The 18,423-nt window shown below is 30.2% G+C and overlaps 1 protein-coding gene and 1 non-coding gene across 2 annotated transcripts in view; both read right to left on the reverse strand.

The window, feature by feature from the left end:
• Positions 1-8,509, reverse strand: part of LOC129966015 (heparan sulfate glucosamine 3-O-sulfotransferase 3B1-like) — a 34,290-nt gene extending 25,781 nt beyond the window's left edge. Inside the window, exon 1 of the mRNA XM_056080348.1 lies at positions 6,797-8,509. Coding sequence (XP_055936323.1) covers positions 6,797-7,197 — 401 coding nt within the window. The 5' untranslated portion in view covers positions 7,198-8,509. The remainder of the gene's footprint in view (positions 1-6,796) is intronic.
• Trnag-gcc (transfer RNA glycine (anticodon GCC)) lies at positions 2,346-2,416 on the reverse strand. Its single transcript has one exon. It is a non-coding gene; the product is annotated as a tRNA-Gly (tRNA).
• Positions 8,510-18,423: the final 9,914 nt, after the last annotated feature.

An 18,423-nucleotide genomic window follows, 5' to 3' on the forward strand; every position in this document is an offset into this window, starting at 1 on the left:
GAAATATATTCATTTGCAGTTTATATATATTTTTAAAAAATGTAATGCGTTAAAAGATGAAGCTGTTGTTTTGTAAAATGGCTAAATGTAAATGTTAAATTTGTTCTTTTTTTATAAATGAATATAATTTCTTGTAAGGTCATTTTTATATACAATGCCTATCTCCCACCCGGGAGTAGCATCTCAAAAATGGGGATAAGAAGTGGGGATGGTTACCCTCTACCGATGACGGGACGTGTCTTCCACTGGAGAGTAGTATCATGGACAGTAATAACTCTTAGGATTCAACCATAGTTATTGCCACAGCTGACACGACATTTCTGTCATTCAAGCTTTTTTGTGTGCTCCTTCCATATCTTTCAACAATGGGCGAAATTCACACGATCAAATATTTGATGAAACCATATACTGAATTATTTAAACTATTTGAATTTCGAAACAACAATGTATCGAAATCAGACAAAGATATTTGCGAAAATCCAGAAAAATACCCAATTATTATTTGATCGAAAGAATAATTTTTAGATGCAAAATTCGTCTTTGCACAATAATATTGTATTTTTGGACGTTGTCGTGAAAACAAATGAAACTCTCAATTTTAATTAATTAAGATAGTTTTTAAAATATCAAAATAAATAAATAAATAAATCCGAGATGCACAATTCTACTTTCAAAAAATATCTATACCAATCCTATAACTTTAGGTTTAACAGTCTGTCCTATAGAGAGCTAAAACAACACACAGATATACACAGACACACACATGCATTATCCTTTATTATTAGTAGAGATAGAAATGAGTGAAAATTAATTAAAAAAACAGATAATGAAAATATTTCGTTTCTTTTATTTTACTTTGTGAGCCGAGGAATGGAATTAGTTCGTATTTTTGTAAGGCAGTTCACACATGGAATACAAAAATATAATTTAAAATGAAGTTTGAAAGCAGGTATACTTTTAAAAAGCTATGAATTTGAAAAATTACGGCAGAATGGTTCATCATTTAGAGTATATGAGTATTAACCGAAAAAGCCAAATTTGTTCTGTAACTTGGATTGGACCAGTATTATAATTTCAATTATTTTAATTATTTGGGTCGTTAATTAGGTAAATGAGGCTGTAGATTAGAAAACGTGACACATGTTAAAAAGTGAGCGCTACAGGATTAGAGCTAGAGACTAAATGTTACGATTTAGATATCATCGATTTTAAAGAAAAAGATTAATATCCCTTTTGCTAATTTAATAAGTAGCAAAATAGGTTATTATTTCTTTAGATAGCAAACTTGCTTATTTAAGATTTACTATAATAATTTTAATAAAATTTTTAAAGGTAAAATGAATTTTAAACGTTTATCTAAATAGAACTATTTACTGCGCTCGTCACCTAATGTGTTTTCAAATTGGATTAAAATGTAAGGAAATTTTAATTCAATCTGAGAAAAAATTAAATGAAAAAATTATTTTGAACAATTTAAAAAAGCAGTTTTTGGAAATTTGGAGCAATTTTTTGAAAAATTTATTTTTTATTTAATTTATTTATGATTTAATAGAAAAAAATACTTTCATTTTATGTTTTTACATTAATTTATTACTTAATAAAATCTCTAATTAAAATTCGAAATATGTCTGAAAATATTGTTTTGAAAATAAGAAGAAATTAAAAAAATTTTGATGTTCAGTTTGTGTTTTAGTATATTATGAAAAGTAAAATATAAAATTGAAATCAGAAATAAAATTTGGTATCCCTAACTCAGAAATCTGTTCTTCGATATGTCGCGAGTTTGAAAATGTTACAAATCTTTATTTGTTATTGACGAAATTTTATAAATGTCGCTTATTTTCTGCTTTAAAAAACGTTTTATATGATGTTCTTAAAAATGTTCGTAATGATAATATAAAATCTCCAAATAAAATAAATTAAAATTAAATAACTACTTTTACTAACCAGAAGAACATTTTTTTTTTCTTTATGAAACCAAAAATGGTTTTCATATTTTTAATCTTTTGTTGTATTAACACTTTATACGTCTTGACGGTTCTCAAAACCTTTTAAACAAAGCAACAGCATTCATATTGTAAAAATAATCTTAATTGATTAAAATTATTGTCCTGCTTATTTTCTGAACTAAGTGACAGAAAAAGTTAAGTGACAGAAAATAATTACTTTTAGATAATTTTGTTATTTTTTCCGAACTGCAACGTCATGCTTCATTCTCCATCCCGGATGCATTGCAGACGAGTACAATTACAATTGAAGGATAAGTTGAAAACTAATCCTTCTAAACTCTCTAATTAACTCTCGAATTAAAGATAAAAAAATGATAGGAAAGAGAAAAAAAACTTTGCATCGGCCGGGAATCGAACCCGGGCCGCCCGCGTGGCAGGCGAGCATTCTACCACTGAACCACCGATGCTACGTCAAACCGTCGTCCCTCGTCAAATCACGCAGAAAAATAAATCATTCTTTCCCACTCAGTATGTCACTTTCTAAGTTATTTACCCAGCTTGTCATTCTTCAGGCGATAAACGTCTTAAAATCAGGTGGCTGATACGCGCTAAGGAATAAACTTTTCTTGATTCTTTTCTTCCTGTTCTTATTTAAATGCACATATTGAAGACGAATTTTATTATTAAAACTAATAATAAATTCATTCCTTTCATAACTTTTTTACAATATTTTTTCTAAGAAATGATTTAATTTGTTTACTTAGTTGATAATAAAATGTATAATTAAAAAGAATTTATTTTTATATCTTATATCTGATTTTAACGATTGGAAAACATGGCATAATTAATTCGCGGATTGAATCTGAAGTTTTAGTTTAGTTGTATTAACGTCCCGTTTGAAGAAACACTAGGGCTATTTAGGGACGGACCTCGTAATTTTGAACCGCGGTCAGATGACGAGGACGACACTTGAGCTGGCACCCCCCTCTCCACACCACACCAGCGGGAGGACGTTTGGTCAGGAACGGATTTAACGTGCAACAGACCCCCTTACACGACGGTTCGGTGGAATCGGGTCTCGAACCTGAAACCCTCCGATTCCGAAGCCGAGGCCTTACCACCAGGCCACCGCGGCCGCTGGATTGAATCTGAAAATATTAGTTGACAGCAGATTCAGGCCCATTCAATGCTTACAACGCTATCGTCTAATTTTTATAATGAATAGACAGAATTTTCAAAGATGCCTGAATTAAAGACAAATTATAAAAATAAAATTTCTAAATATTAAATTGTGATTATATTGTATTTCAGTATTTTTTACGTAAAAATGTATATTACATAAATGTATAATATATGAATTTTTATATATATATATATATTTGTGTGTGTTTTTATTCTGTCAATACCATTATTTCATGTATTTTTCTTTCGAATAATGTTTACATCACACTCCCAAAATAGTGATAAATCTAATGTGATAACTATAATTTTTGTTATGCTACGGAATTTTTAAAATTTTGCTTAGTAATGTGAAAGTGTAAAAAACGCTTAAGTGAATATTTCATGATAATCACACAGTCTATATTTTGTTAACACAAATAATAAAAACATCTTTATTCCGATTAATACCGAATGTATCAACTGAAAAAATAAATACAACCTGCGAGAACGGTCTCCCCAAAACTTACTCGCAAACTCTCATAAAGATATTATCTTTTCCTCACATAAAATTATAGATATTAGGTAAAGTCATAACCACTACGAGAGCTCAGATTTTTTTAATTCCTCTCTAAGAGATTTGAGGTTCGTAGGAAAATAAAGAAACTCGAAAATATATTTTGAGATCCTTTTTCCCCTCACCAATTAAAACCGAAATTTTATACCAAACTATAATTTTAATAAGCAGATCAAGTAACAAATTTCATTTGTTTAAATCCTTGTATATTTTAGTTATCATTTTCACATGCATGCGAATGTATAGACTGACAGACAATAAACTCTTTTATAAGTTTGGTTTAAATCTTGTTAAAAATATATACTTTATAGGCTGAAATTATGTAAAAATTTCATTTATCCAAATCGTTGTGAGATATTAAATCCGTTTGCTAAAGTTTTCTTATATAGGTCCTATTGTTTCCTTAGTTATTGTATCCATTTTTTATTTCGGTCAGACAGATATTTTTGTGAATGGATTTCGTACAAAATTTGATAAAAATCTATACATTTGGTATCAAGACAACACATCAAATTTCATCTTCTGAGAATTTTTTAAATTTTTGATAAAACTCTCTTCGAATTTTATTAATATTTTTAGAGAATCTTTCTTAATCAAATATTAATAAGTGTATGGTATGCAATTCATTCCATAAAGGAATTCAAACAAAAATCAATAATACAAGAGCACATCATAATATAATATATAAATCACAATTTCTATATCAAATAATTAAGGCCGTATAAAAAAGCTTGAAGAAATAAATTCAACAGTTGATAGTATTTCATAAAAAAGTTTTTAAAGCTTGTTCATGCAGTTGTCATATCTTAAAAATGGGCTTCAAATTTCTTTTTTGTTGACATAATTTTTAACTGACACAGGTTTTATTATGACCCATTGAAAAAAAAATGAAAGTTCTGAGTGATATAATAAATGAATGCATAGTTACTAAATTACAGTGAAGGTATCTCAAACTTAATTAGGATTATTAACTAAATCAAATCTAGATGAGTATGAGAGGGTCTTTCATCACTTATTGGGATAGTAAAATGTTCATTAATTATTAATTTGCTATCATAATCATAGGCATATAATACTTGAAGCATATGGGAAAAAATACTTTCAAAATGCCTTAAATTTCTGACGAATATGACATTTAGAAATCTTCTAGAAATAAGAATAAGGATTTGGTATGACAGTTTTACCAAAATGATCTAGCAGCTCATTCCCTAAATAACTCAATGGAGATTTACAGAACTTTAAAACTTCATTTATGATATATATGTCACCGTTAAAGTATGAAATCCGTTATTTTATAGAATACCTAGTTATTCCATGAAATAACTGATCGTGTCCGTTAAAGTGTAAAACTCTCTTGTATTTCTCTTGTATTGGTTTAACTAGTTATTTCATAGAATAAAGATCTGCAGCCCGTTTAAGTGTAAAATAATCTATATCCCATTACGAAAATCCCAGTAATCCCATAAATAATCCCAGATATAGTTTGCTTCAAATGTATGGAGCCTGTCCATATATCATGTTCGGAAGATTATGTTTCAGAAGATGAAGTTGAGCAGAAAATCTGCAAATTGTGTTTTAATGAACTTAATATTCAAAGAGAAAGAGAAAAGTCTAAAAAAATGTTTAGAAATTCAAGCGGAAAAGATGAAATTAATGTCGGATAAATCTCATTCTGAAGCCTCTGTAGGGTTTACCGTCCGTATCCCAGTGCCTGAAGTTGACAGAGGAAAAGGTGAGGCCAAATCTATTTTAGCTATCATCATAAAAATAACCGAAGAAGGATTTTTGCAATTGGACACAAGAAACGGCCGCATAAAACAATTATATTCCCGATCCCAGTTCAGTGTCTGCGAACAAAAATTAATTAAAATCGAAGAAGTACCGGATGTAGAAATATCGCTCCGGTCGGTTGCTACAGCTCAAAGTTTAGGTACTGTCAGGGATTTAAAAAATGTTAGTGTAAAACCCAGTGTGTCAACAAAAAATGTTTTTGTTTTAGAAATAATGTTCTTTGTAATTCCAAGTGTCATTTTAGTAATCCTTGTTGTAACAAATGATTTTATGGTACGTTTCCATAAATGCCGTTTATACGCTGCATAAATTAGATAAATTGCTTCTTTTTCATTTTAATTGTCTATCATTAGTTTAATTTCATTTTAGATAAATTGTTTATTTTACACTTTAACTGTCTCTCATTAGTTAATTTATATAATACCTAGTTATTTCATAGAATAATTAGTTATACCTAGTTATTTCATAGAATAAGTGTCAAATGAATAACATATTACACACTTTAATAGACACTATCAGTTATTTCATGGAATAACTAGGTATTCTATGAAATAATGCATTATATACTTTAACGGTAACATATCTAATACAAATTTGGATGATTGCAGTAGTTTTCGATATTCATAGACAAGACAAACTGACAGCGACCATTTCTAAAAAATCGCCTTTAGGAACTGAAACATTTCTAGTTAGAGGAATCAACAAATTCTGGAATGAACAAACTGATACGTGTCAAAATCAAATGGCAATAAAATTCAATAGTTACTGCAATTTTTAAAAATCCAAATTTTCTCTTAGTCATACTGCAGCTATAATGTGTACACAAAAAAATTGTAATTAATATTTTCGCAAAGTTTGTGTGAATAAATACTGACAACAAATAAAAAAAAAAGAAAAAGGAAAAAGAAAATAAATACACGGAATTTTTAAGAAATTCCGTATATTGATTATAATTATAGAAAAAAAAACTGCTCAAATACAAATTTAAAAATACAAATTTATACAAATCAAATACAAATTTATTTAAAAGACTTAATTTTTGAATTTTAAATGTTATAAATTTAATTCTTGTGCTACGATATGCTTCGAAATGATTGAGTATAATCTTTTCAATTTTAAGAATTCTCTAATTAAAAATCTAATAGAAATTTTGAAAAACGCTTTAGTACTGTTATCTACTACTATAGAAGAAATTTTATATAAAATTTAATGTTATAGATTCGAAGGTCTGCCATATAAAGTGTTTCGAAACATCTTTTAACTGCAATTTACGAATATTATAACCAGTATTGTAAGATTATCATGCCAATCAGCAACTTACCTATACCATTCCAATCCTCGATCGTAAAACCTGTCGAAGAAGTGTGTTTCCGGACCCGTCGCTCGAATATCCGGATGCAGCCTCAGGAACTCTAGCAAGGCCCTAGTTCCACACTTTTTGACTCCAATGATGAGGGCCTGGGGCAATCGCTTTTGGGTTCCGCCGTTGCCCCACACACGTTCCAGTTCTCCGGAAACATTGCTGGCAGCCTCTTCCGATCCGGACTTGATTCGACGTGGAAGCCACGTCCGGACGTCGTACTCTCCCTCATCCGGAGACCCTTCCTCCCCCGTTGTGATCGTCAGGGGGTGATGCGAGAAGAGGTAACACATGACAGAACAACAGACGAGCGTCGCGGTGAGCATTCTTCGAAAGATACGGCATCTTCCGGTTAAGTCCATCTTAGAGGAGATCAAAAGCTAGATTTCATTTTAAACCTTCTTGGAAATTTGGATATCTCATTATTGTCAGTTCAGACGTGAAAATTCAGACCTTTGATGGAGATATAACAAATTAAATGTCCACATTTTAATGAATTACTTTCAGAGTAATTATTTGAGAGTGCAGAGAAGTTAGAAAATTTTCTGATCCATTCTCATTGATGTAAGACATATAAATAGAATAACAGTGGAAATTTGTTTATATGAGTATTTATGTTTGTTTTGACCCCTATGTCAATGCGATTTTAGGAGGATATTTTTATTTTATTAAAAACTTTTTGATAACTTCGAAATAATTTATATAAACTGTTATATATGAAGCCAATATAATAGTTCAATTAAGTCTCATCATCATATTTTTTTTCCATCAAATATTTCTTGAAGCATAGCTGCATTAAATCGCGTTCACAACAAAGTTTTCTTCAAAATGTTTTTAGAGATAATATGTATTATTTCCTCAAAAAATTTATAAGAGACCATTTTTCATACGTTTTTAGACTGCATTTGTGATGCTATTTCTCTTACAATAATTTACAAAATTATTAAATCTCGAAAATTAATGATAGTTCTTGTATTAAATCACAGAATAACAGCAGATAAGGAAATATTAAATTGGGTTCAGAACGATGTACATAAAGAGGAAAAAAAACTTCTTATTTTTCCCATATTAGTTTTTATCAATGAATCATGAGACACAATTATTCATCTATCAATGACTCTTCTATCGACTCCTTATAGAAAAAGAACTTGCTATTAATTATATCTGAAAGATTTTACGATCAAAACTGGAACATGAAATTTCTGATGCCATTCATCAAATCCAGTTCTGTAAGTCAGTTCATCGAGAATCCTCTATGCCATTGTTTGTTTACAAATATCTCACGTAAATCACAAAGGCTCTGCTTTCCATGATCAAACGTACCGTTATCTCTCCACTAGCAAACCATTCCTCCCGATGTCGTTAATTACAGCTGGAATCCAATGAATGAATCATTGTTGTCAAGTTGAGTGGGGCAGACATCCTATTCATTTTCCATCCCTGCCCGAAAAGTCAGGTGTCGTCCAGGGAATTCATCACCACGTGGAAGGTGGGTCGCAATGCCGAAAAGAGGTAATAATCGCGCTAGAATTATCGATAAAGTAATTAAAAAGTAATCAGGTAATCGGTTTCGGCGAGACTCACACCCCCAGGCAGATAAAAGAGCTGTTAGAGGCTAATTGCGCGAAATTGCTCTCAGTCCGGGAGAAAAATCCGGGAACAGCCGACCCTTGCTGAAATCGTCTGGAAAGTGGAGCACCCCTCCGTCGAACGCCCGACCCCCTTTCTCGATGGCATCCGCGACGCCCCCTGGAGGGAGGATTAGTAAACCTGAAGAGCTGTATCTCGGATGCTAAGTGAATGGAGATGAATATCGAAGAATTTTTACGTTTATTTGGCTTGTAGAATTTATTTTCATTAGAAAAGTATCTATTCTTATAATTTAAATAAAAAGGATATAGTATATAAAAGAAAGAATTTATTAGGTAAACATATGCTAAATATCTCTTAAATCATTGGTTTTTTTTAAAAATGCTTCTAAAAATTAAAAAAAAGAGAGAGAGAGAAATAGGCATACTATTGTCTGTATTCCTTAATTTCAAAACACCAACATTCAAATTTCAATGATGACATCAGAAATATTTAACAAAAAAAAGTATTTTAAAATTTCATTTTTTTGCTTTACTTTAGATGCTTCAAAAATTTGAATACTTAAAGGAACAATAAATACATTTTTAATACAATTTAATACTTAAAAGAACAATTTAAATGCATTTTTTAATATGATTTAATACTTAAAAGAACAGTTTAAATACATTTTTTTTTACAGCTGCATTTAAAATGATGTTCATTTGAAGAAAACTATATTTTTTCTTACTTTTTAATATGACAATATTTACAGACTGTCATGTTGTGCAAAATTGCATTATGTGACATGCTCGATAAAAACATCGTTTCAATCTTTCTGCAAGGCAGCCAAATCATTCAGACCAAAATATAGTAAATTTGACTCATAATTATTTTTTTACTAATAAGTTCTCAGAAAGAAATCGTTTTTGAAAATTTAAATTATATTCGTATTCTTTAAAAAAATTGCAAAGTTCTTGTTAACTTCGAAGAATATTTTTGTATAAAAGTCCCCCTTTGCACATTTGACACCATTAAAAAAATTCATAAAATGGGTTTTTAATGGCTCTAGTTTTAATTCAGTACATTTTTTAAAAATTTTTCAAATCTTTGTAAATATATTTTACAATAGTACTTTTCTTCGTTTTAATGACAGCGCTAATACTCATGCACTTTGTGACGATATTCAGTACATACTTAGTTGCACGCACGTTTTCACTGCTATGTAACTAAAAATAAATTTTGAAAATAGTATAAAGATTAATGAATCAAATCTATTATATTATTAAGTTCCGAAAATTTGAATTTATAATAAGTTTTATCTAAGATCAATTACAAATGCTTCATAGTTAAAGAGAGGTGAAAAAAACTTTTCAATAAATAGAGTTAAATCTTTTATCTGTATTAAAATTTCCAATTTGCTTCGAGCTTAATTAATTAAATCGATTCAATACATATAATGAAATTGTTTTTTATTTGCGCATTTTAAGCTAAATGATGATTGCTATCACATAAAGAAACTCACTTATATCATATGGCCTAGAAAATCAAATTAACATTTACATTAAAGATCATAAATTTTATGACGTTTTTAAATATGGGAATTCACTTTTTCGTAGGTTTATCCCAGAGATCTTATGTAATGTGAGAATAAACAATGTGATAAAAAACACTTTTGTTTCGAAAAAATTAGTTATTTGCATTTCTCTGAATATTGTGATAGTTTAATTAACAATTGAACAACTATTAATTATAATTACCTAAAGATATTAATTTCAATTGTCAAAATATACATTCTTTCTCTAATTTTACACTTTTCAAGGAAGTAGAGAAGTGTAAATCATGGAAAAGAATCTACTTAGGTAGAAAAGTTCAGGAAAGAAAAAGGTAAAAGTTTCAAAAATGCACAATACTAATATTTTGTTGTAGTAACGTATCTATTTCTTAATATTTATTTTATTTAAATACTTAACATAAATTATTCTCAGATTATACTTTGTCTTTGTAATTCTGCTTATCCAGTAGCTAGGAAATTAAGAAATGTTTTTTTAACATTGTATTATCTTTAACAGTGCACATATGGACTTATCTAAGATGATTGAGTTAATTATGTAAGAAATATGAATAGTGTTTATTTTCAATTAATAGTCTTTTGCATAGCTTAACGCTCACGACTCCTCCTCCAAAACGTTAAATTGTGATGGATGTCAAAGAGGTGTTATTTTATTAGCCTGGTAATTGTTCTGCTCATTGTGTATATGAACTATCAAAATAAAGTAAAATCCTGTAGGATGCATAATGTCCTCTATAAAAAGAATGTATAGAGGACATGAACAACATTTAATAGAATATGACACTATTTTTTTCTAGAGATCAGTCTCCAATTCCTTAAGTATAGACGGTGGAAAAAATCGAGCACTCAGTTTTGACTCCAAATGTCTCCACAAATGCCCGAAAAAATGTCCGTTTTAGGAGGCTGAAGAAGACAAGCAAGCCGTTCTACTTCCTTGTCATGCTTTTCAAACCAATTTTGGACTATTTTAGCAATGTGGATAGGAGCATTATCGTCTTGATAAAGTCAGCATTTTGTAATTTGATTTCTAACCAGATTTTTATATGCATATTTATGCTGCAATGCTTTCATGACAAATTAATTATTTCATAAAATTTTTTGCTTACAATTATAACACTTAAGGGCCTAAAAAGAACACATATTTTTCATATATATTTTTAAACATACATTACGATCATACATATTTTTGAAGACTAAATTGGTTACAGAAGAACGACAGAGTTTAGCTTACGGATAGAAGAGGCATGGTAAATTCGATGCAAGAATCGCAAAATCCGTTGTACACTAGTTAATTTTCTGCGGTTATATTTATTTGTAATGTGAATATAATTTTAATATAAATAAAAGTAATCGCGGATACGTATGTATGTATATTCCACATCCCTTAATCTTGGCCCTAGATGGCGCTACTATAGAAACAAGAGGCGCTCCCCCCCAGGCTTAAATCCGCTGTCTTCGAACAGCGGGCTTGCCCATGGCAAGTACCATAAGAAACCACAACAACAACATCCCTTAAACAACTGTGTGAATTCAGAAAAATTTTGCACACTTATTATTTAAGGCAGAAGAAAGATTACTATCAATTTTCAGAATTCAAGAATTAGTTAAATACACAATTAATTTGAATTTAATAAGAACTTAGCCATCACCCCCGTAATTTCAGGGGAAATTGTTTTAGAAGAAATATTTTAAAACCATTTTCAACTTCAAAATTTTACCATTTCAGTGATAATATCTGCATAGAATTTCGTTCAGTTGTTATTTTTTAAAAACATTCCAAAGTCTTAATATTAACTTTCAAACTATTTTACCACTATTTTTCTATTTCTATTTTATTTATTTACCTGGCTTTTATTTGATTCATTCGATGCCTAAAAATGAGCACAAATCAGTAACCCAAACGGCAGCAAGGAAATAAAGATCATGTGAGCAAATGAAACAGATGTTAAATAAGATTGATGGCTTCAGGCTATAAGAAACTAACCAATATTTTGCTTTCCTCTACAGACACTTTGAAGGAAATTATTCCAAAAAGAATCAATTTAAATTAAAAATTTTAGCTATTCAATGATACCAATTTCATTTTCGGTTCAATTTTTCTTTCAATTATCATTAATTCTTTAGAAAATTTAATGCAGATGATTTTGAAATAAGAAAAATTAAAAGTACTGATTCTTATGCTGTGTAATAGTAAGACTTTGAACTACATATCGTTATTGCTATAATTTCTCTTTTATTTTAATAATTACTTATTGAAAAGTATTTTGCACACTTATTATTACACAGGGTGTTCATTAATTATTGTCGGGGTTTCCGTACCTCATAACTTTCGAATAAAAGATATTACGCAAAAACCGATTACGTATTCGTAAATTACAACTCAAAGAATTTTATTAATGATATTAAAGTGTAAAGCTTGCACAATTTGCACTTTATAGGCATTCAGCTGAAGGCGATTATGTATTCGTAAATTACAACTCAAAGAATTTTACGTGGCAACAATGCGAAGAGGTGGACCAATCCCAGGGCCTCCGAGATCACCAGATGTAACACCTCTGGACTTCTTTCTATGGGGGTTTGTGAAGAACATTGTGTACAACACCCTTGTGCCCTTCCTTGATGAACTGAAGCGCAGAATTGTTACTGCGATCCAAAATGTTACCCCACAAATGCTAGAGAACACTTGGAGGGAAATCGAATTTCGTCTCTATGTGTTACGAGCCACGAAGGGCAGCCATGTGCAAATTCATTAATCTTTTTAATATCATTAATAAAATTCTTTGAGTTGTAATTTACGAATACATAATCGCCTTCAGCTGAATGCCTATAAAGTGCAAATTGTGCAAGCTTTACACTTTAATATCATTAATAAAATTCTTTGAGTTGTAATTTACGAATACGCAATCGGTTTTTGCGTAATATTTTTTATTCGAAAGTTATGAGGTACGGAAACCCCGACAATAATTAATGAACACCCTATATTTTATACAAAGTAGTTTCTATATTAAAAATAATATATTTGATAATATTTTAATCCTGGGAATATCAACTAGTATTTGACAAAAAAATGAAGGTAGATGATTGAATTTTAATTAGCTTTTTACAAAATTAATTAAATCAATTAATTTTAATAAATTAATTAAAATTACGCATAATTTTTACAAAAATATTTTAGATATATGTCTTAGACAGACTCCTTCAAGGGAGAATTTTTTTAAAGAAATTTAATGTTGGTGTGTACATTCCTACGATAAATAGAAAAGTTAGCAAACATGATCATTGAATAGTTTGAGAGCTTGTCATAAAAATTGTAGATCTATTTGAAATTTCGGATTCAGACGGTCAAAATGGAGAGCTGCAAAATGAATACTCAATTCTCTTCACTATAAGAAGAAATTAAATTCAAAATGCGCCATATTCAAGAAGAATACGAGAAGATTGACGAGTGAGTATTCTTTTTTATTAATTACAAGCATATTTGATGAAACTAAATGGATTTTTTTTTCATCATTCATAGGATTACTATTAATCATAAATTCATGATTGGAATGCGCATAACTTTTAAAAATACTTTCCACTCTATAATTGCCCATTCCATTTAGAGAAATATTTAATAAATTCATTACTTTATGATGTCCCTCCAGAGTCTAATTAAAGGCGTTTCTCAATGTAATAGCATTAACGTCCAGTGTTCGGTACTGTAATGCTTTCTGCACATTCCTTTGCAATTATCTTTAAAATTAAATTTACGAAAATGATTTCTCATAAAAGGCTGGGGGTAGTAAGTGAAATAAAGTTTATTTCACATCTTTGGAATAAAATAAGCGTTGAGCATTTAAGTCCATTCCAGTGTCTGCTCATTGTCTGAAGTACTTCTGGAAGGAAATGGTAATTTCTAGAGAGAATGAGAGCATTATTAGTTCAATTCCACCATTCATTTTCATAAAAGAATAATTCCCCGAAATAATTGCCTACGCCCCTAATTACAGCCCCGGCAGCATCTGGAAAACATAACTGCTAAGATCTCGATAGAGGGCCCTCTTAGCTCAACAGCCCTTGCCTTCTTCTCCTAGGTTCTAATTGCTCCGACACTCGCAAGTGGGTTTCGAAAGCATTAATACCGTTTGCGAGTGGAAAGGGAGGTAAAAAAATATATGAAGCATTGAAGAAGCCTTGTCTTTTCTAAATAGGTTCAACCCAGAAGTTGTTCTTTCATTAGCCAACCTCCCCAGACGTCAGATGAATTACATTCTTAATGCCTGCCTCTTAATCAGGGGTTTAGGGGAACGAGAGAAAGATGGACCCCATTTCGAATGGAATACTTTTTTTTTTTTTTTTGTCTTTTATGGGTAGGTGGAGCGTTGATGGATGATCCCGAGGGATAAGTGAGGGCGGCTTAGAGTTAGACAAATGTAAGTCCACTGCAATCGACAACTGAAATAAATAAACTAAATCTTCTTGAATCGCGGTTACTAAGCGTTTTCTGGTAAGAAGAATGGATGGTTCTTAACAGAAAATTTATGTCCCTCCATAAGAATGTATCTTATACGTACAAAAGTCGGAATCTGCTTAATATTTTTTTTTTATTTAAATGGCGATGCATGCTTCGTTATATATGTATATTAAGAACAGTAAACTAACTTAATTTAGTTTTTCATTGCTCATCTTAAATTCGTTTCTTTTTACAAATCAGCGGAAGTAGACTCCCTGAAGTTTCCTCGTATATTCTCGAAGAAACGTACTAGATATTATTAACTGTATGCTATTGGTGAACAGTAGTTGATCGCAAGTGCTTATTAGAGTGAGATCTTTGGCGATTTCTTTTCAACGATTCATCGCTGAATGCAGTTAATACAAAAGCACCAGAACACAAATCTCTAATTTTGAAACTTTTAATTGAACGATTAAAACCAAATTTGGATACAAAATTAAAAATGTAATCACAAGATCGCATATCAAATTTCATATATTTAAATCATTACATTTTTCAGTTATAGTGTTTACATGCATTTAAAAATAGACGCTCAACCTCTTGTCGGTTTTAGTTTAAAATTGGATACCGATCATCACTTAAAATATCAAATCTCTGTATAAGATTTTATTCATTTAGCACTCTTCATTCATTTGTTCTCTGACTTGCATTCGTACAACCAGACAGACAGACTTCTGATTGGTTTTTGTTCAAAATTTGATAGAAATTTACAAATTCGAAGTAATTATTAAATATCAAATTTCATCAATCTGTCTGCAAATATTTTTGAGCTATTGTCTAAACAAACAGGCAGACAGACAGACATAATTCTAAAAACATGTTTTCCACACTCGAGGATATTTGAAACGCGAAGAATCGTCCAATTTTTGAGCTTCAAGTTTTTGCAGATTATAATACTTTCTCATCGCATACAAAAAAAAAAAAATTCGGGAAATCAAAAATGTATATGCCTTTTAAATAAATAATAAATAGACAAAATGTAAATTATCACAAAGTTTCAAAATTCAAATCAATTTAGAGATTGTAAGATTTTGTCAGATATTGGAAATGCTCGAATTCTGGATGGCAAAATCAACTGAAGAAATTGAAAATAGCATTGAGTGACTTAACTTATATTTAAACGCTTTCTCTTTCGATTAATTCATAAATAGCATGCGAAGAGGCCGGGATAGCCTGATTTGTAAGGCGTTTGATTCGCATCCCTAGGGTTGCGAGCTCGAACCCCGCGGCCGAAGACTCACCATGTATGTAATAGCTGGTGCAAGTATAAATCTGTCATGGCCACAAAATCCTCCATGTCGAGACAATACCACTAGGGGTACTGGTGGATGAGTGAATGAAATGCATGAATAAAGTCCACCCCGTAAAAAGTATTGTGACGCACGAGTAACTACGTCGTACTCTTGGCCCTAGATGGCGCTACTGAAACAAGAGACACTCTCACAGGCTTAAAATCGCTGATTTCATCAGCCGGCTTGTCTATGGTAAATACCATAAGAAACAACAAAAATAGTATCCGAAATTGAAGTACAAATAGTTATCTTCTCTAAAATTCTTCAACATCAGAATGGAAATCAGCATGGCTTAAACAAATTCATTAAAACGTTGAATAATTACGTATTTACATAAATCTTTTATATCAATATGGATTATTAGAGGAAGAATTCATACATTCGAAACACTCATAATTTTCGGACTTTTTTTTTTGAAATATTATACCGAACATGATTTAATTATCAAGTTTTAAAGTGTACCATTATATTTATACCCTCTGTATTCTTTCTAAGTGTCATGAAAAAAATGAACAATATTTGAATTTTTTTCGTTTATTTAGTTTAAAATAAAGGACTAATAAATACATAAAGCATATATGATTACGATCTCACCTATTACTTCAAACTGGGATTTTTTAAAAAGAATCTTATATTTTCGATCGTGCAGTTTTTTCATCCATTATCATCTCTCTTTTTTTAATAGAATTGCCGATGCACTAAAAATCCTTTTACCATACTTTGATTATATAATTAACAAAAATGATTCTTGAAATTCGCTTACGTCATTGGTAACTACCATTAATTTCACTATCCTTAGTAAAAAAAAGAATTTATAGATTTGATTAAATAATATATTAGAGCAATGATACGTTTTGTCTAATATATGAAACCATACTAATTTTTTCCTTTCCTTATACAACTTATTGTTTTTTTTTAAACAAATGAACAGCTTTTTTATAGAATCTCACAGACAAAACCATTCCCCATATTTTAAGAAATAAAAACACTTCATGCAAATTTCATTTCCCCTTTGCAACTACATATAGCGCGAAGCTTTATTCTCTTTTATTAAATCAGAAATTTCTTACTTTCTTACATTTCATGGTGCACCAAGCTCTTTTTAATATAAATTTATAGTCACTGAGGCATAATTAATGCATTATTTCTAAATTCATTTTTACAATGCACCCTTAGAAAACTACCTGCTAAAACTTGCTAAGAATTTTTCAAAATAAACTTGAAAGGAAGAAGCAAAAAAAGTTTTCTTCCGACTTGTCTCCGACGAATCTTGTGAAGCGGACATTATTTCCCGCCGCTTGTTCCAGGGGCAATAATTGTCGATTCTCGTTGCGAGATAATCCGGGCGATTTCTCTTCCAAAGGACATGAAATAAAGAGAGGAGAGAATCGTTTGGTCGAGGTGAGATGTCGGATAACGGCTGAGAGACTTTTCTTCCTTCGAACTGATTTCCCATCGAGATAAATGGAAGTGAGGGAGTGGGGAGCTCCACGGGGATTTCGCAGGAGGGGAAAGGAATGTTTCTGGAGAAAAAGTTCCGAGGAAAAGAATATCTTACATTGGGGAGGAAAGGGGATATAGAATGTTCGAAATGTGTTCGTCTGGCAATCGTCCTTTTTATTTATTTTTTTCCCATCGAAATCATGTCAGTACAAACGAAGTCAGAAAAAATAGCCTTTGATTTATTTTGTTAGTAGCGACAAATAAGTTTATTTGAGATATATTTAGTATTAGTATAACATCAGAATCATTAACCTAGAACTCTAGTTAGATTATTAGAAATGTACTTGTAAACAAGATTAAAATTCGATTTAAAAACATATCGCTCAGGGAAATTGGCCATGGTGAAGCTAAAATTTGTTCTTTCATCCAAATGTATTTCATTTGACATTTTATCACTGATTAAAAGAAGGTACGTCAAATTAGGGAAAACACCGTTTATATAATGCATGTTTTAACGTGTGTGTATATATTATCATAACGTCTTCTCATTAAATGGTATAGAATTTTACCATATTCGATTTTCTTATAATTTTTCTCAAAAACGTTTACTTAAAAGTCTGGCAGTTTTTTTTTTTTAATCTTAAATTTGGCAACTTCAATTAAAATATCATTTTATGGTAAGAAAAAAGAAAATGCTTTAAGGATCTAAGAAAGAAAGCAGATCAGACTAATTAGAAAGGAATCCAAAAATATGATAGATATGATAAAAGACAAAATTTAATTAATTTATTTACTTATTCATTATAATTATTATTTTAAAATGAATAAAGTTTTACATCATGGTTATCACCATTGTATTTTTAAAAAAGTATTTTTTATTTATTTATATCATATATGTTTTATAAAAACTTCAAATATTAAAAATAATTGTATATTTCCGTTTTCAGTCTTAAATTTGTTGCTCTTTTGTAGCTATATTCCTTTTAGACTTTATTTTTCTTTATTTTAACTGTTGGATAAATTTAAATTTTACTACGGTCTCTTTCACTGTATAACCATATCGGCACCTTATTGAATTTTTTACAAAACGGAGGAAAAATGTCTTTTGAAAATGATAAGGGACTATCAAAATGTTACCTATTTTTCCTTCTTATTTAAACGGTCCTTTATTCCAGAAAATGATTTACTTTTTGCTTTCTTTCATCTTCGGGCAAATCATGAG

The sequence above is a fragment of the Argiope bruennichi genome, chromosome 4 (genome assembly GCF_947563725.1).
Source record: "Argiope bruennichi chromosome 4, qqArgBrue1.1, whole genome shotgun sequence".
Taxonomy (NCBI): Eukaryota; Metazoa; Arthropoda; class Arachnida; order Araneae; family Araneidae; genus Argiope; species Argiope bruennichi.